At 56.5% G+C, this 19,251-nt stretch overlaps 1 protein-coding gene across 3 annotated transcripts; it reads left to right on the top strand.

Annotated features, from left to right (window-relative positions):
* Positions 1-568: 568 nt before the first annotated feature.
* On the top strand, positions 569-19,041 carry PDGFB (platelet derived growth factor subunit B; the record flags this gene model as incomplete). 3 transcript variants are annotated; one of them, XM_079715032.1, is made up of 6 exons in its annotated part: positions 569-631; positions 9,463-9,559; positions 11,895-11,984; positions 13,482-13,687; positions 15,093-15,234; positions 18,917-19,041. In XM_079715032.1, 6 exons carry the CDS (start codon positions 569-571, stop codon positions 19,039-19,041), a joined length of 723 nt encoding a protein of 240 aa, XP_079571158.1. The 3 variants fall into 3 exon arrangements, with proteins under 3 accessions (XP_079571158.1, XP_079571159.1, XP_079571160.1); XM_079715033.1 differs by having other exon boundaries at positions 11,895-11,996; positions 13,494-13,687; XM_079715034.1 differs by lacking the exon at positions 569-631 and adding an exon at positions 1,470-1,499 and having other exon boundaries at positions 11,895-11,996; positions 13,494-13,687.
* Between the last annotated feature and the right edge of the window lie 210 nt (positions 19,042-19,251).

Genomic DNA, 19,251 nt, shown 5'->3' with positions numbered 1-19,251 from the left:
CCCGGGTACTCGAGCCGCCGCTGCAAAGCCAACTTTGGAAAAAGTTTTTTGGGGGAGACTTTGGCTTTGAGGTGCCCAGCTCTGCGCTTTCCGACTTCGGAGGCCTTTCCAGAAAATGTTGCAAAAAACCTAAGCCGGCGGGCAGAGGAAAACGCCTTTAGCCGGCGAGCGAAGACGAACCATCGACTGCCGTGTTCTTTTTCCTCTTCGAGGTTGGAGTCCCCTGGGCGCCCCCACACGGCTAGACGCCTCGGCTGGTTCGCGACGCAGCCCCCCGGCCGTGGATGCTCGCTCGGGCTCGGGATCCGCCCAGGTAGCGGCCTCGGACCCTGGTCCGGCGCCCAGGTCCTCCCCAACCCCCCAACGACGGAGCCCGGGCTGGGGGCGGCGGCGCCCGGGGGCCATGCGGGTGAGCCGCGGCGGCGGCTGCAGCGGCCTGAGCGCCTGATCGCCGCAGACCCGAGCAGAGCCCACCTCCCTCCCCAGCCCCCGCCCCCCACCCTGGCCGCGGGGGCGGCGCGCTCGGTCCACGAGTCCGGGGCCCCGCGGGGCCGGGCCCGGAGTCGGCATGAATCGCTGCTGGGCGCTCTTCCTGTCTCTCTGCTGCTACCTGCGTCTGGTCAGCGCCGAGGTGAGTTGCGACGGCGGCTGGGGCTGCTTCGCTTCATTCATTACCCCCGACCCCTACCCCCTGATCGCCCCCTCCTTTCGCTGCAGTGAACTTTGGACCCATGCAGCCCCTGGGTCTGGCGCCGGGCGCTAGGTGACCTCCGAGGGCTGGGACGCGAGGTCCGGGAGGTGCCAGGCTCTAAGAGGAGGGGGCAGCGGTGCCTTTCTTTCCCAGGGGCGATCTCAGATCTCCGAGCTTTTAGGCGTCAGGGGAAGGTGTGTGTGGTCCTGTCTCCCACCCCTCAGGAACCCGAGAATAAGCCCCCTCCTAGCCCAAGGGAGAGGGCTGGGGTGGTGCCGAGGCATCAGGCAGCGCGTCCTCCCGAGCCCACTTCGGCTACAGCTTAGGTCCTGTCCCGGACCCGGCTTGCACGGGAGGTGCGAGCTCGCGCACCGGTGGTGGCAGCCACGCCAGTCTTCGGCTGGGGTTTCCGTCCCACCCTGGCTCCAGCTCCCGGTCGGGCTGGGTGCCCTCGGGACCCGTGCAGGTCTTGCCCGGCCCCAGAGTGCGGTGCAGGAGCAGCCTGTGTCTTGGGCGCAGTGGGTGCCGAGAGAGGTTTTGGGCACTTGGGATTAGGGGAGGAGTGGGGGTCTTAGGGAATCCAGCCCCCGGGGCGGGGTGTGCCTGAGGTCGCGCCATACCTGCGCCCGCACCCTGCGAGAGAACGCACCTCTCTCCCCCGCTCGCAGGGTGCGGAGCGCGCCGCCTGTAAAAGCCTAGCAGAGCTGGGGTGTAAAAACGTCTGCGGGAGCTATCAGATTGTATTGAGTCCCCCGCACCCCTCCCAGCCTCACGTAGCAGTGAGTTGGCAAGTGTACCCGGAATCCAGGTGGGAAAGGGGGCGGGGCAGGGAGGAGGCGCGAGGTGCCGGGGAGAAGAGGGCAGCGGGGAGCGCGGCGTGCCTGGGTCCCGTCCCGCCTCTGCTCGGCCGCGGCCGGGAGCCCGCACTTCGCCTGCTCCCGGGGAGGGCCGGCCCCTCTCGGCCTCTAACGAGGCTCAGGAAGGAGGAGGCGGCGGCGAAGGGGTTAAGGTGAAGAGCTCCGAGGCCGCGGCCGGGCCTTGGGCCGCCGCCAGCGCAGGTTGTTTTGACCACGGAGGAGCCGTCGCCGTCTCCTTTTGTTCTCGGGGCTCCTCGAGGGCCGCCGGCAGCCCGCCCTGGGGCCCCGCCCTTCCGCGGCCACCCCCTGCGGCCAGCACCCGGGAGGGAGGACGCGGGGCTCAGCCCGGCAGCCTACAGGCCCCTCCCGACGCCCCCTCCTCTCCGCTCCCGCAGCCCCCCGGGCCGCGTCCAGCTGTTGCGAAGGGGGGCGCCGGCCGGCCCCAGCTGCCGCTTTGCCTCGCCGCGGGGTCTGGGGGCTGGGCCCGGTGCCAGGGCGTCCTGGGAACGGCGGCGTCCCCGCCGCTGCTCTGCGCAGCCCACCCCGCCCGGCCCCCCGACTCGCTCACTCACCCCACGCATGCACACTCTTGGCCGGAGGCGATGCTGCGCTCCGGCGGGCGGGCGGGTGCGCAGAGCGACGGGCACGCACTACCGCGGCCGGGTCGCGCGCCCGCCGCCGCCACGCCCGTGCACACGCGGGGCACACGCGCGCGCACCGCATACACACGTACGCACGGCCCCCGAACACGCAGCCTGAGCACACGTGCGCGCACACCTACATACGCACATAGGCACGCACGGCCCCTATACCCCCATGCACCAGATGCCCACCCCCGCGCAACAGGTGAGCCCACCGTGGGCCTTGGAAGCTAGTTATCTCTGCAGCGACCCCGTTTCCTTCCTGGGTACTATGAGGGAATGGAAACAGGGACCCTCCCGTCAGGTCCCGGCTCCACAGCACCCACTGGTTTTTGTCTGGTCAGGTCAGCTCGAAGCCCCTCAAGCATTATTCTTCTGTGATTGCTTTTTAAAACCATGCTCATGTGGCCAAAAATGGGGGGCGCTGTGATGTCCAGAGTGTTTCTCCCTTCAAATAAGCCCTTCTTTGAACCTCCAAGACTGGATGACCCTGAATGGCTGAGGGGGTTTCCCACCCCTGACTGTTCTATCCTCTTTGGGGATCCCAGCCCGCTCTGGAGAGGCTGGGTGACAGCTGGAGAAGGCCTTCCCAGGCCTGCCCTTTCCATTTCCAGCTTCATCCAGCACCTCCTCCTCCTTTTCCAGAGCTCCAGGGGTATGTGTGTTTGGTGGGGAGGCTATGGCACGGAAGCTGGTGCCTTTCTCCTCACTTGAATCACAGCATCCTTGAACATGGCCTTCAGGAACCCACAGTTGTGTAGTGCTTTGCAGTTTACGAAGCAGTTTCCTGCAGAGCCTGAGTAAGCCTCAGGAGTCTCTAAGGGAGGAGACCTAAAGGGAAAACCTGTTGACATGGGAGCCAGTCCAGGAGGGCTTGCTGGTGGAGGTCGCCTTGGGGTTGGCCATGTCCTTGGCACGCTTGTACTGAGCCTCAGGTGGAGGCCTCAGCAGCTGGGAAGGAGGGATGGGGAGCTCTGAGGTGGGGCCTGGCTGAGGGTCGGCTGAGTCCCATAAGGTCCCATCTCCATCAGCTGAGCTGGCTTCCGGGAGGGTGACTCTCCTTGTCATGTGATGTCTCTGGCCTCTGCATCCTTCTGCTGAGAAGGAGTGAAGGGGCCCGCAGACCTTCAATCACGCAGCTTCTTTCTGGTTTGCTAATGGCCTTAGGTAGTGGGAGACTGACTTGCTGCAGGTTAGGATCAAACAGAATTTGGAGGCTCTGGTGCAAGACCTAGGAACAGTGTGTGTGTATGTGAGCAAGAGTGAGATTGATTCAGCAGGAGGGTAAAGCAGTGCTTGCCATGGGCCTCATAAGTCCCTTTCAGAGTCTTTCCTCACCACCACCGCCCCCGCCCCCCGCTCACTGAAATGCCCTTCTAGCACAACTATTTTCATTTTGTGATTTATTTAGTTGTTTATTATATGTTTTTCCTCACCAGAGTATAAACTCCACTAGAGAGCTTTTGTCCTGGTCACCACTGTCTCCCCTGCTTAGAACGGTGCCTGGCCAATGGTGGATAATCTGTAAATATTTGTGGAAAGGACAGTGAATCCTTGCGGGGGCGGGGAGGGAAGGACCAGACATGTATCTAGGGCTTGCTAAGTGCTTTATAAACGCGGCCTCATTCAGTCCTCCCGCAGGGCAGCCCGACGACGTAGCCATGCTGCCCTCCAGTAGGCATCTTCATTTGAGTCCTCCTGCATCGCTCCCTCCCCCCACCCCCATCTTGAGAGACAAGCACTTCTTTCTTTTCCTTGTCTTGGTACTTGGACTGCCAAGATGAGACTGGATCGAGAGAAAGAGACAGAAGGAAAATTAGATTGCAAAGGTTCTGGGTATCTTGAGCTGGGCCTCAGTTTCTACCACCTACAAAAAAAAAAAAAATGAGAAGGTTGGATCAGCTCAGAGTCCCCAAGAGCAGCAGAATTACATGGCCTTCTGAAAATGCAGATTCCTGGGCCCCACTCGGGGCTGGGAGTTGGGACCAGGGGTGGCTGGGGTCAGTGACTGGGATGCGCTGCCAGGATTGTAATTGCTGCCCTGGCCTCTCTCTTCCTGGTCTAACAGTTTTTCTGCTGGAGAGAGACGCAGGAGCCCAGTGGGGGACTGGGCTAACAGTAATAGTGGAGGGTCCCAGGAGCAATAAGGCAGGGAAATGCTAGGTGGGAAAGGCTGGTTCTAAATGGCTTCTGTGGTCTGCCCAGAGAAGGCTTCTTCAAAGGGCTTGGCCTTGGCATTGACTCTAAATCCGGCCTGAGACTCCCAGGCAGGCGGGCGCTCCGAGGCCTTCTCCCTCTGCCAGCCACTGACAACGCCCCTGCTTGCTTGGGCCAAGCCCGTGTTGTCTCCCTCAGCTGAACGGCAGGCAGGCTGGGGAGTGTATATCTGTGTGTACAGCTGGGGCCCAGGCAGAGGGTGGGGTCCAAGCCCCTTTAATCTGCCAGCCTGGCTGGGAGCAGGTAATTCACCTGGCCTCAGCTAGCTTGTGCCCTTCCTACCTTGCGCAGCTGGCGTTAGGGGTGAGGTGGGGAGGAGGCTGTTTGCCTTGGCTCCCACAGCTGGCTGTGCCCCAGCTGCCTTCTTGCCACGCCCTCGCCCTGCCAGGAACCCCAGGCCTGAGATCTGGGGCAGCTTCATCAGGGTGCCAGGCCTCCTTTCCTATCTCCGAGGGGGAGCTGCCCACCCTAAGGAGGCTTCTAGAACCTGTGCCCCGGAAACCCGGGCTCCGGGCTGCTCACCCTCCCACACCTCGAGTAACCTCTGACCCCAGCAGGTGCCCATGTGAATCTCTCCCAGGGCATTGCATCCTGGAGCTGACCACAGGCTGAATTTGCCCACCTCTCAGCCACCCCCAGCCCCGGAAGGGACCCACCCACCAGCCCACACGGCCCCAGGCAAGTGCCAGTGTGGGGCTCAGGTGTCATTTCCTGTGGCCCGGCACAGGGATAATGCAAAGCCACATACTCTCCACCTACCCACTATCATCCTCAAAAATGTCCTGCACTGCAGGCCCCACGCATGCGTGCTGCTCGCTGCTGCCCTCAAGGAGCCACACTGAAGGAATGCATGGGGATCACAGCAGGGCTCATTAACTACCCATCACTTGCTGGCTGCTCTGCTAGGTGCGATTCCGCCTCCCAATAACGCCGCTGAGGTATTATTAGCCCCATTTAAAAGATAAAGAAGCGGAGGTTGTGTTAGTTTCTGCTGTATAACAAAGTGAATCAGCCATATGTATACATATATCACCATATTCCCTCTCTCTTGCTTCTCCCTCCCACCCTCCCTATCCCACCCCTCTAGGTGGTCACAAAGCACGGAGCTGATCTCCCTGTGCTATTATACTCCAATAAAGATGTTAAAAAAAAAAAAAAAGAAAGCAAGTCCATTTATAATAGCATCAATAAGAATAATATACTTAGGAATAAAATTAACAAAAGGAGTGTAAGATTTATACATTGAAAAGTACAAAGCATTGTTGAAAGAAATTTTAAAATATCTAAATAAAAAGAATGACATCCATGTTCATGGGTTAGGATAGTAAATACTGTTAGGATGGCATTAATCTTCAAATTGATCTACACATTCCACTCAATTTCTATCAAAATCCCAACTGGCTTCTTTGCAGAAATTGGCAATTCAGAATTCATAGAGTTATGCAACCATCGCCCATTATTTAATTTTAATTATACTAATATGCACCCAAAGAGAAATATAAGAATTTTAATAACAGCCCTATTTATAATAGCCTCAAAATGGAGACAACCCAAAAATATATCGAGTAAAACATATAAATAAATTGTGGAATACTTATTTAATAGAATGTAAATGAATGAACCACTACTAAATACAGCAACCTGGATAAGTCTCACAAATATAATGTTGAACAAAGAAGCCCATTACCAAAGAGAACATAGTCCAGAATCAGACAAACCTAACAGTAATAGAAAATGGGATGGTGGCCACCCTTAAAAGGAGTTGTGACGAAGAGGAGATGCAAGGAGAGCATCTCAGGTGCTGGGATGGCCTGTTTATTTCTCAAGATATGTGTTTACTTTGTGAAAATTAATTAAGCTGTATACTTATGACCTCTGTACTTTAATGTGTGTATGTTACACTTCAATAAAAAGTTTGACTTAAAAAAAAAAGAAGCTGAGGCTTTAGGTTGTTAAAAGCCTGACTCCAAGAACCCAGGTTTCCCTGGCAGCTGAAGCCCTTGCTTTGTCTACTACAGAGCTTTTCCATCTCTTCACCGTGGATGTTTGGGACCAGAGAATTCTTTATTGTGGAGGCTGTCCTGTGCATAGAAGGATGTTTAGCAGCCTCACTCGCCTCCACCTACTAGATGCCAGTAGCATTCCTCTATTTATAACCACCAAACATGCCTCCAGGCATGACCAGTGTCCCCCGGGGGCCCACCCGCCCCTGATTGAGAACTGCTGCTCATGACCCCTGCAGGGTGGGGAGCTGACAGGAACTGAGGTTAATGCCCAGGCAGCTCCATGGCACTGGGAGAGAGGGGCCCACTCTGCCACTTACGAGTCGTGTAGACCTGTAGCTGTTTACTGAATTTTTCTAAGCCTCAGCTTTCTCATCTGGAAGATGGGAATACAAAAAGCGCCAGCCTCTCGGGGTTGGTAGTTGGTACAGCATTTGACTCAGTGTCTGGCCTGTAGTTAGCACTTCACAGAAGTTAGCTGTGGTATTAGTGTCAAATCCAGGGGCTCTCAGGGTGTTCGGGCATCCAGTGGCCAAATTACTGAAAGCACGTGCAGGAATGGCATCTCTGCTTAGAAGAAAGTGGACTCTTTAGGAGGCAGTGTGCTCGGGGGTGGTCCTCCTGGTGGAGAAGGGGGAGAATCATACGGGAGACAACTCCAGAGACAAGGGGAGAGTCCTTCATGCATTTTACCAGTGTTTATCGAGCACATACTGTGTGCTTCTCCCACCTCTCCTGTCTGTATCCTGGGCTCTTCCCCACTCAGCCTGGGAGGTTGTGGGTTTGTTTCCATGAGACAGCATCTCCTTTGCATCATAGGCTGGGTCTGGGCATCTGCTAGGTAGGCCTGTTTGGGAGTCTGCCTACTCTGCCTTGGCCCGAAGCAGCAGCGGCAGCCAGCTCTCCAGGGGGCAAGGAGGTCTTGGCACGAGTGCTATGTGCCATTTGGTCCTGGGCTGTTGGGCCCCTCTCCTGGGGGGTTAATTGAATCATTACTCCACAAGCAGCCTGGGAGACCTGGCTGGGGACCCCACCCTGGGCTTTCCTCTGCTGCTTCTCCCAAGACCCCCAGGCAGAATTAGAATTGAATCAAATGTTTTCAACCCCTTCAATTTGCAACTGAGAGCCAGGATCAGAGAGGGGCGGTGGCCAACCTGAGTTCACGGGGAGGTTAGTAGTGGTAGAGGTGAAATCCTGCTCTTTGGACTACCAGATCTGGGGCAGACAAAACCCTCAGGGTCAGTGGCCTGCCTTGGGCTTCACTGGAGACCAGCGAGCTGCTTTCCGTTCCGCGGGTTGGGTCCTGTGTCCACATTTGGAGACCACCAAAGGCGTGGTCTCTCTGGGTTGGAGGAGGCAGGCCACGTGGAGGTGGGAGAGGAAAGTGAGGGGCAGTTGAGTTGACATCCCCCCCATCTCACACACGCATCCCCTGGTTTCCCGGCTGTGCCGTCGTGGACCCCAGCTCCAAACCAAGCTTACTGCTAGACCCCCACCCTTCTCTCCCTCATACCTCCCGACCGCCCTAGGCACCAGGCAGGCTTATAAGCTCCACGTGCCAATGAAGAAACTCAGCTCAGAGCTCTCAAGGAATTTGCTTTAAGAGCGGACATGGCCACACTCCACCCTGGCCTTCTGGCTCCCGGGCTGACTCCAGTGGCCAGGCCCGCGTGTGGTGGGACCCCTGGAGGAGGGGTTGATAAGTGATGAGGAGGCGGAGCTTTGGGGGAGGCTAGAACGTGATCAGTCACCGGGCTCCTAACAGACCTTTCGGGGAGCACCCCGGGGACTGGCCACGAGGCAGGGAGAGGGCGGCGTTCCTTCCTTGAGGCAGCCTGTGGGAAGCCTCTCAGCACTCCAGGCTTTGGAGTGTCCAGTGCACCAGCTCGAGCAGGGGCGCCTCCCTTCTTAATCCAGGGAAACTGAGGCACAGACTTGTGTAACCCAAGGTCAGGCAGTAGTAAGTCAGGTCTGCTGAAACCCTCCCCAGGGGCTCCTCCCACAAGGCGGAGCCCTCCTGTGTGTTTACATGTGCACGTGCATGTGTCTGCACAGGTGTGAGTTCCGGACACGCAGCAGATCTTGCGCATTTTCTTTGCCCCGAGGCACAAGAAAGAGGCCCTCACCTCTTTTTCAAGACCTTTGGCATCAGCCCCTCAGGTCTCCCTGGACCATGGGGGACGGGGCCGTGACATTCCTATGAGGGCTGCTCTCATGTTATTGTAGGACCTGTGATTTCCCTGGAGGAAGCCTGGCTCCAAATGGGGCCTGTTAAAGTGCTTATTAAGTTTCAAGTGTTTTTGGCAACAGGCCAGAGGGGCTCTAAAAATAGGGTTTGGTTGGGCATGGGGCACTGGTGAGCTTTCAGGTTTCCCTGCTGTATCTGAGGATTCCCTTCCCTCCTCTTTTGAGTGAGAGACTAAATAGATAATGCTAGTACATGTGGCCTCCTGAGACCATCCAACTCTTCAAGCATCTGTTAAACACCTTGTGTACCCAGGAGGCTGGGGGTACAGGCTCTGCCATCAGAAAGACTTGGATTTGAATGCAGGTTCTGCTGATTATCGGCTGTAGGACTCCGACAAAGGATGTCGCCTATTTGAGCCTCTGTTTTTACCTCTGTCAAATGGGGATAATTCGATCTCCCATGGCAAATGCTGGCTGCCTTTAGCTGTCAGGCATGGAGGGGAAGCAGAGAGAAATCAGATTGTTGGAGCCTCCAGAACCTGTAGTGTGATGGGGAGACAGATACATACGATCAAATCTAACTTAAAGCAAGCTGAGGTTCTGTTTGGCGGGGAGTGGTGCAGATCTGAGCTGCATCTTAGAGGCTTCCGCAGCATCTGGTCCCGGGCCTTTGTGCTACTGGTTGTCAGGCCTGGAATCTCCCCCCGACCCCTGCCTGCCCCCCGGCCTGGCTGTCCATTTGTCCGTGGCCAAGGAGCCCTATGGGAACTTGCCATAGGAGGGAGTGTGTGTGTTGGGGGGAAGAGGGCCATGGCTGGGAAGCCCTTGCTCCCAGCTCACTTGGCCCCCCTGTGTCTGCCTGGCAGGGGGACCCCATTCCCGAGGAGCTCTACGAGATGCTGAGTGACCACTCCATTCGTTCCTTCGATGACCTCCAACGCCTGCTGCACGGAGACTCCGGAGGTGAATTGAACCCTCGTCCTGTGCTCTGGCCCTCCGCTGAGTCCCAGGGAGCCGGGCGGGCATCCCCGCTGCCAAGGGGGCAGGGCATCTGGCAAGGGCATCCCTGCTCCCTTGGCATCCAGAGACCCAGAGGCCTGTGGCAGCCCCGCAGGGCTCAGCCACACCTGTCCCAGGCAGTGCTGAGTAGGCGGACGGGTTGCTACCTGGGATGTGGGGTGTGGCGGGAGAAGCTCCCACATGTGGCTCTGGCGGGGTGCAGAGGGTGGGGTGCCGAGAGGAGGGGGCAGGGAGAAGGTACCTAGGGCATCTGCCGAATGTGCATCCGGGTGTGGACTCAGCTGGGGAGGGTGGTGCCAGAGGGGCCCTCTCCCTGCCCCTCCGGCCGAGGGCCCAGTCTCCAAGGTCTCCGGGGGACACCTGGCCCACACTAGTGGGCAGCCCTGCCCTTGCCCAAGAGTGCGCTCAGCGCATGGGCACGTGCTTGGTGGCACACACGTGGCGGGGCTGGCGGGCTGGGTCGGGAATGTATTTATAAACGCTGCCCTCAGAGCAAATTCCATTCTATTCTAACCTCTGGCCTGTTCCCTGGAGCCCTGGTCGGCAGCCCCCCTGCACCCCCAGCTCCCCTTCCCTCTGGGGTTTTGTCTCTTTGTCACTTTGTAATCCTTGCCCAGACTGCTATCTACGGGGGACAGCATTTCCTGCCTTTGTTTCCTCTCCCCGTTGGGCCCCTGGCTCCCTCTCAAAAGCATTCCCGGGCCCTTTCAAACCCGCCTGTGCTGGGGGCTGGCGAGGCAGGCGGGAGGGGGCCCCAGCTGGGCCCACCTATTGTTCACCAGGCCCCCCGCCCCACGTCTCCCACACCTCCCACCCCATGCCCGACTGGCCAGCCCTGGTCAACACAATGGGGCAACTTCCAAATTCAGCCTCTCTGCTGTTTCTTCCCAAGGCCCTCGGCCCTCACCCTGGGGCAGCCCCTGTGTACCCCGGGTGGGAGTCGGGAGCTCCGAGATGAGGTTTTCAATAGCGGACCTGTTTCAAGGCAACCGTGTGGCTATTTTTTCCTAATCAACTTAACGTTTCCACAAAGCACATCTTTTCCCCATCTCCTCCCCACCAGGGACATTCCAGAGATGGCAGAGAGAAAGGAAGGGAGTGAGAAGGACAGACAGACGTGCTGACGCAGGAGCAGTAGGCTAGACGGAAAGGCACCAGTTATAGCACAGTCTCCTCCAAACAGGACCCACTGGGAGCCTGCACGGATGAGCGGGAGCTTTGTCCTGGGCAGGGCCAGTGGGCCGGTGGGCTGGGGAGACAGCGGGAGCGTGAGGTGCTGCATGGAGGAAGCAGGGCTTGTCCTCAACCCCCGTAGTTTATTTGCTGGCGCTTCAGCCATCAAGAGTTGGAAGGGGCTGCCCACAGTTCAGTGAGGAACTCCACGTCTTCTGCAACCCTCACTTCCCGCAGCTGCTTCCGGCCGCCATCTCTAGAGAGAGGGATGCGTCCAAGGAGTGCCAATGATGCTGAGATGAGGGCCACCCAGGATAGAGAAGGGAGCTGTGGTTTGTGACTTTAGGAATAAATGGACAACTTAGGGCAGAAGTGGGGCAAAATGTTAGGGGGAGAGGGACAAACACGGTGAAAGACTGGGGGCTGGAGAGAGACTAGGGCCGAAAAGGGGGCAGGGCAAGGGCTCCCCCAACACCCACCCCCCGCCCCACCAGGCCTGGCTCTTCACCTCCTGTCTCTGCCTTCAGCCTCCACCCCCATCCCTCTCCTTCCCTCCCTCTTCCCCGCCCAACTGGGCCATTGTCCGGGGCTCCAGAGGGGCTGTGTCCAGGGCATGCCGGTCCCCCCTGGGGATTCTGGGAATTTCTCCATTCAGCACTTCCTATGGGAACGCTGGGTGGAGGGGCACTGGAAACTGGCCTTCAGAGCTCTGGGTCCTCACCCTGCCCTGGAGGCCAAGGAGGGTTCTCTTACAGTAGCAAAGGGGATGGGTTATTTTTAACTCCATTGACATGGGTTCTGTCCAAATATGTGGTTGAAGGGCCTGGAGTGGGGCTGATGATCCCTTGGCGATGCAGTCAGGGCCCCACGACCCTCTGAGCCCCATGGCCACCCTGGGGTTTGTCTGGAGGGGCCCCTCCTCAGAGCTAGGACCCTCGGGTTTACAGGGAGCCAGAAGGGGAGACTGTTTTCTGGAGTGGTGTGCCAGTGGGGGGATGGGGAGGGAAGCAGTCCTCCCGCCTGCCCTGGAACCCACATCAGAGCCCCCAGAGCCGTGGTCGAGCCAGCCAACAGTTTCCAGAGTGTGTCTGACCTCCTCTTACAGATGAAGACGGGGCTGAATTGGACCTGAATTTGACCCGGTCTCATTCTGGAGGCGAGCTGGATAGCTTATCCCGCGGGAGAAGGAGCCTAGGTAAGACTGAGGGTGAGAACGGTGGCCTCTCAAAGGTGGGAGCCAGGGAAGAATTGGGGATGCAGCCAGCCCGAGGCCGGAGGGCCTGCTCCTTCGTTCTGACACTTAGGACCGAGTGAAACTGAAAGAGCACAACCATCCTTAAATACCCTCCTCTGTTGAGGAGCTAAGTCATCATCCTCCCCCCAACCAACACACACTGTTTTCTAAATATAGTTCGTTAAAACCTCATTGGTTCATTAGTTCAACCTTGGAGGTAGAGATTATTAACCCCATTTTATAGAGTTGAAAACTGGGGCCCAGAGAGGGTAAAAAAGCAGCTGAGGTCACACAGCTAGCAAGTGGTGGGGCTGGGATCCTAAGTGGCTCTTCTTGCTTGAACCCAGTGCCGCTGGCAGGCTGCATGTCTCCTCTGCAGCGTAAGTGCTGTGCCTGTGACAGCAGGTGTGAAGCAAAGGAGGGTGCAGGTCACTGGGTCCCACAGAAGCTTTCTTAGGGAGGCGGGTGCCCGCTCCAAGCCTCTCTTCCTCTCTGCCCACCTGCAGTCCCCAAAATTCTGTAGACCATGGCTGGGGGGCCCGCCACATGAGAGTCAGGTGGCCTGAGTTTCACTCTTTGCTCTGTGAATTTGGGCAGCTAATTCAGCTCTCTGAGCCTCAGTTCCTCTATATGTGAATAATGACAGATGACAGTCGCCCCAGCATTGACTGTAAGCCTGCTGTAGGCCAAGTTTCACTTACTCCTTTGATCAGCAAGTACAGTATAGGAACTGTTATTTTCCCATTTCATAGGTGAGGAGACTGAGGCTTGAAAGAAGCAAAACCATAAGAATAGATTACAGTGTAAACAGCAATGTGAGAGTGGCTACAAGATAATACACAAGTAAGGGCCACATGCCAGGCAAACTCATAAATGTATGAAATCATCAAATAAAATGGTTGAGGGCTGGCGGGAGGAAACTGACGTGTACCCCACGCCAGCGCTCTCGGAATGATCTCACTTGATCCTTACAGTGGTTTTGGGGTGTAGATCTCATCATCCCCATTTTAATTTATTTATTTGGCTGCATTGGGTCTTCATTGCGGTGTGCAGACTTCTCATTACGGTGGCTTCTCTTGAGGCAGAGCACGGGCTCTAGGCGCTTGGGCTTCAGTAGTTGTGGCGCACGGGCTTAGTTGCTCTGCGGCATGTGGGATCCCCCCAGACCAGGGCTCAAACCCATGTCCCCTGCACTGGCAGGTGGATTCTTAACCACTGCGCCACCAGGGAAGTCCCTGATCATCCCCATTTTGCATGTGGGGAAACTGAGGCCTCAAGCCTGTCAGCAGCCTGCCCAAGTTCCGTGGCTGGTAACCCTCCACGCTGGGGTTGAAGGAGATGGGACAGGCCAGCGTTTCTGAGGCCGAGCAGTCCCAGAGGGGCTCTGCGCTGAGCTTTCCTGTTGGTGGGGCTTCTGGACAGGCCCACCACCCTGATGGAGGTCCCCGCTCCCTCCAGGTTCCCCGACAGTCGCTGAGCCCGCCGTGATCGCCGAGTGCAAGACACGCACCGAGGTGTTCGAGATCTCGCGGCGCCTCATAGACCGCACCAACGCCAACTTCCTGGTGTGGCCGCCCTGCGTGGAGGTGCAGCGCTGCTCCGGCTGCTGCAACAACCGCAATGTGCAGTGCCGCCCCACGCAAGTGCAGCTGCGGCCCGTTCAGGTACCCAGGCCTCGGCCAGCCCGAGGGTAGGGGGCGCGGGACTCGCTGACCAGGCTTCGGGGGGCGTCCAAAGGCCTTCCTGGCGGGCTCCGGGGCTCCGTCCAGAGGGGCCGATCTCGAGAAGCTCCCTCCCGACAGGTGTGCAGAGGCCGCCCATGGGTCCACTGAGGCCATCCAGGCTGCGGTGACCATGAGCCACAGGCAGGCCCCTGGGATGGGGCCATATGTAAAGGGTGCTGCCTCCTCCTTTACAGGGATCAAATCCCCAAACGTTCCTGGAACAGACAGGTCCACAAACATATCGGACACTCAGAACATTCTGGGCAGCTGTTCAACTTCCCTCAAAGATCTCCCCTATTCAGGGCTCTCAGTTTTCTTCAATCCACACAGAGAGAGGCTCAGCTAGGTGCCCCAGCATCTTTAACACCCGCCCATCTCCCTTTGACAGGTCGTGTCTCTAGCAAGGAGGGTAGAGAGACCCCCCCAGGCCATAGACCCTGCAAGAGCTGGGGCAGCCCTTAGCAGAGAGTCAGAATGCTGAATCCTGTCCCCTTTCTGGAAAGATTGGGTGTACACTCTGACTCAAGGGAGATTTTAGAGTAGAGGCCATCCTGGGGAGCTCCTGGTCTCACACGGGGCAGGGCAGGGCCAGAGAAGTCTCAGCTGTCTTCTGATTTATGTGGAAAGGTTTCTGCACCCCTGGGGGCAGCCTCGCCCACACACCAGCTCAGGCTGGGCCAAGCTGCTGCTGGGCGGTGGGCACGCCTCTCCAGGGCTCAGGACCGGCTTGGTGCTCCCTACCTACTCTTGCCAAGTGCCCTGCCTACCTCATCACACTCCCCTCCCCTATGGTCAGCCGTGGCCTTGCCTCGTGCCCGCCTTCCATCCCAGGCCTGGGCCTTGGGCCCAAGATTACCAATGTCACTTTCTACCCCGGCGCCCACTGTCATGGTATCTCCTGTCCCCAACACTGCCAGCTCTGTGGATGGACACCTGACAGCTGACCTCCCCCTTCCCGCCCCCCTCCTGGATAAAGCCTCCCCCCACTTCCTTCCAGACAACCATCTCCCCGCCTCTGCTGCAGCCCCTGACCTTGGCTGGCGCTCAGGGAATGAGGACACCACAGGCCCCACGCTTAACCGGGAAATGCCTTTCTCCCTCTCTGGGGGATCTGAGGGGGGCTGCCGGAGACCAGGTCAGGAGGGCTTGTTTTGATGGAAAAGCTACGAGAAGAGCAGAGGGCAAGGTCCTGCCATTGTTTGGGCCAAAGCGCCTACCCTGCTGCAATCCAGGCTTTCGAGGAAAGATCACCGCAGGGGATGCTGGGTGGCAGAGCGGGCAGGCAGCTCTCTCGGCCCCTGCCTGTGTGGTCTTACGGAGGCACTTTGGTGGTTCTGTCTTCCAGGTAAGAAAGATTGAGATAGTACGGAAGAAGCCAAACTTTAAGGAGGCCACGGTGACCTTGGAGGACCACCTGGCGTGCAAGTGTGAGACGGTGGTGGCACGATCCGTGACCCGAAGTCCCGGGAGTTCCCAGGAGCAGCGAGGTAACCGCCCATCCAGGGTCTGCCTCTAATTGCTCAGCCCCCTTCTTCTATGGCAGCTGCCGGGGGCATGCTGGGGGAATTGGATCTGGCGTGCCCCTGGTTAAGTTCACCCGAAGCTTTCCATGTCCCTGACAACAATCCAGATTCCTCCCCTGCCTGGGAGGCCTTATGTGAGGATGTAGCCCCCGGTTGGCCCTCTGGCCTTGTTGCCAACCAGTCCCCCTCACTTATGCCACCCCAGCCAGGTTGGCCTGTTTGAGTGGCCAAATACGTTTCTGCCTCAGGGCCTTTCTTTGTACATGTCACTCTGGCTGAAATTCACTCCTCCTGGCTCTTCACAAGCCTAGGTCCTGCTCTTCACTTGGGTCTCAGATCAGAAGTCACCTCCTCCGAGAGGTCTGCTGACCGCCCCATCCAGAGCAGCCCCCATCCCAGTCTTGCTACCGTAGCCCCCTACTTTGTTTTGTGAGTGCATGAAATGGTGGGAGGAACCATGAGAGAGAACACCTTAAGGCATATATCGTAACCAGATATTTGACTACTTGTCCTGGGGAGGAGAAATCAAACTAATTCCTGTAGCCTTGATGAGGGAATTAGGACCAGTGGGGTGGAAAATCACCAGAGAGAGATTTTAACTACATATATGCAAAAGCTGGTGATCAGTCAGGAGTCCAAGATGGAATTGTCTGCCTTGTGAGGTGGTGAGTTCTGTGTTCCTGGAGGTATGCAAGTAAAGGCTGGGCAACAATGTAGCAGGGATCTGACAGATAGGGTTCAAACACACGGATAAGTTGGAACTGGAATTCTGTTCCTGTCCTTAGATTTCACAAATTCACAATTTCACGGGCAAGTTTGACTTAAAGAGTTGAAAGGGACTAAAAAAATGGTCCAGTTGCCTCCTCTACATTTTATGGAGGAGGGGCCTGAGGCCCAGATAAGCTGAGGTCTTGCCCAAGGTCACACAGCCAGTTCCAGGTGGGGCATAACTAGAATTCAGGTATCCTGAAGTTCTGTTCCTGGCTCTTCCCTCACCCTGACAGCTGTCACTGGCTCTTAACTTGCCTCGTCTTTTTTTTTTAAGGATTAAAAAATTTTAGAGCTAGAGATGATCTTACAAGTCAGTCCTTCAGTGTTACTAATGGGGCTGCTGGAGCACAGAGAGGTTAAGGGACTTCATGAAGGTAGCATAGCGGCAAAGTTGAGCCTGGAACCCAGGTCTTGGAACATCTAGTTTTGGGTTCTTTTGACTGTATCTTGCTGTGTTTTCTCCCTCGAAGAGAAAAGTAAGGATCAAATGAGACTCATTAAGTTAATAGGATTAGATGAGCATAAAAAAATCATGCAAGTGACTGTTTGGATTTTCAATAACTTTCTTTGGTTAGGGGACAGGACAATCTCACTGTCATTTCTTACTAACAAGCCTCCTGAAGACAGGGCCATCTCAGCCTCTTCCTCCTGTTCTAAGAGCTGAGCTGAGTCATGGATGACCTAGGAAGGCTGAGAATTTGACAGCTTCAAACTGACATGTTGTAAATTATCTGTAGAGTTAATATGGAGAATGGCTGCTGTTCAGGAAAAATTATATTCTTCTTTTTTTTTTTTTTTTGCGGTACGTGGGCCTCTCCTGTTGCGGAGCACAGGCTCCGGACGCGCAGGCTCAGCGGCCATGGCTCACAGGCCCAGCCACTCTGCGGCATGTGGGATCTTCCCAGACCGGGGCACGAACCCGTGTCCCCTGCATCGGCAGGCGGATTTTCAACCACTGCGCCACCAGGGAAGCCCCTATATTCTTCTTTATGTTTAGAATGGGGTTCTTTTCCCTGCCTTCGTTTCATGTGATTTTCTGAACCAGTTTCTTAGGAGGCATGTTCAACCACTTGATATGTAGGTCTTGCCATTTTAGTTTCAGCATTTTGGCCCTGGGTGACAGTTCCTGTGGCAACTGGTGGTGTGGCACGTGTGATAGTGTCAGACCTCCTGGGCTCAAGTCTCTGCCCTATCACTTATGAGCTGAGTGATGACCTTAAACTTGCTCAGGCTTTTCCCAGCCCAGCGTCCTGCTGATGGCCCTGTCTCTGGCCCTCTCGGGCAGCCTCCCTCAAGGGGGACCTGAGACCCCACTGAGTCCCTAAATTTCCTACTTGCAGCAGTGGGGTAACTGCCTCATGAGAGCCTGTGTCTGTGAGGTGGGAAGTCAGGTGTTGGCCCCAAAGTAACTGGGTGGGCTGGGGAGAACTCTGAAGCCTCCCAGGAAGAGGCAGGCCTTGAGCTTGGCAGAGAAAACTTTCATTGCTAGGATGTCCTACCTAGGAGCCCAGGAGGAAGAGAGACATAAGTGCTAATCTTGACCAAGACTGGCAGGCACTGTGATTTACAGCCCAGTGGTTGAAAACATGGATTCCAGAGGCAGATCCCTGCATTCAAATCCCAGACTTTCTGTCTCAGTTTCCTCATCTGTTAACTGTACAAACCTGTACCCACTGTGAGGATAAATAAGCTTAGAACTTTGACAGGTGCATGCTAGCTAAGGGTTTCTGGCGATTTCCATGTATTATCTCCTAAACCTAGGGGGCCAGGGCTGCTGTTCTCAGTTTTAAAGATGTGGGAATTGAGGCACAGAGAGTGTGTGTGACTTTCCCCAAAGCATACAGCTAACACCTGGGAGAGCCCAGTTTGGACCCAGGTGGTCTGGCCCACCCCACTGTACTGCCTCTCGGAATTGCTAGGGCCAGGCAGACGACAGGTACAACGGAGGGAAAGGCCCAGGTCAGTGGTGGAAGGGTGTGGTTATGCCCGAAGCCTAGTGGCTCCCCCATCCCATGACTGGAAGAGGCTGAGGTTGGTGGGTGGAAACCTCAGTAGGGGGTCAAAGGAAGGAAAAAAGAAACAAGTGAATAAGAGTAGCTGCTATTTACTGATCACTTCTCTAAACTTAGTGGCTTAAGACAATAGTCATTTTCTATGCTCTCTCCGTCTGTGGGTTGGCTGCGCTCAGCTGGGTGGTCCTGGTTGCATCTCTTGCAGTTGCAGTCAGTTATCTGGAGGCTGCACTAGGAAAGCTGGGCCTCTATCCCTCTCCCTGTAGTCCAGGGCCCCTCCTCCCCATGTGGCTCCCACATGTGGCAACCCCAGCAGGCGAACCAGACTTCTTATGTGACAGCACAGGGTTCCCCAAAGTGCAAAGGTGGGAGCTGCCAGGCCTTCTTAAGGCTCATACCTGGAAGTGACCAGCACCAGTCTGCCTTCTTAAATTGGTTAACAGATCCAAGTCCAGTCCAGGTACAAGGGGCGTGGAAATCAGGGGCATATCAGTGGGGTAATGACAAAGAACTTGAGGCCATAGTTCATCTGCTCCCCTCTGTGTTTGCCAGCATATTGTCAGTTATTCCTTCCACTAGTCCCATGAGGTGGGCAGTTTGTTATCCCCATTTCACAGATGGGGAAGCAGAGGCACAGAATGGTTCAGGAATTGTCCCTAAGGTACAGCTGGTGAGCGGTGGAGTTAGGATTTGAACCCAGGAGTTCTGGCTGGGTTCAAATCTAGACTCCCCTTCCCACCCCCTCTCTCAGCCCAGAGGATGTGGGGAGGTCTGTGGCAGGCCTTAGTCAAGGGGATAGACACCCCCAAATCCCCGCCAGTGTTCATCCACCTGCTAACCAGACCTTTCTTTCTCTCAAGCAGCCAGGATGCCCCAAACTCGGGTGACAATTCGGACGGTGCGAGTCCGCCGGCCCCCCAAGGGGAAGCACCGGAAGTTCAAGCACACGCATGACAAAAAGGCACTGAAGGAGACCCTTGGAGCCTAGGGGCATCTGCAGGAGAGTGCGGGCAGGTGAGGACCCAGCAGGGAAACTGAGGCCCAGCACCCCGTGTTCCTTCTCCCTGGCCTGTGGCTTTGGCTGAGGAAGCGGTGGGGGGAGAGGCATTTTCCCGTACAAAATCCAGGCTCTAAGCCTTGATCTCCTCTTCCAGTTATCAATGGAGTTTTTCCACGGCACAGGTTGGGTGAGCGGCTT

The sequence above is a fragment of the Hyperoodon ampullatus genome (genome assembly GCF_949752795.1).
Source record: "Hyperoodon ampullatus genome assembly, chromosome: 11".
NCBI lineage: Eukaryota > Metazoa > Chordata > Mammalia > Artiodactyla > Ziphiidae > Hyperoodon > Hyperoodon ampullatus.
The sequence above is the reverse complement of the archived record's forward strand: the minus strand, read 5'-3'. Positions and strand labels throughout refer to the sequence as shown.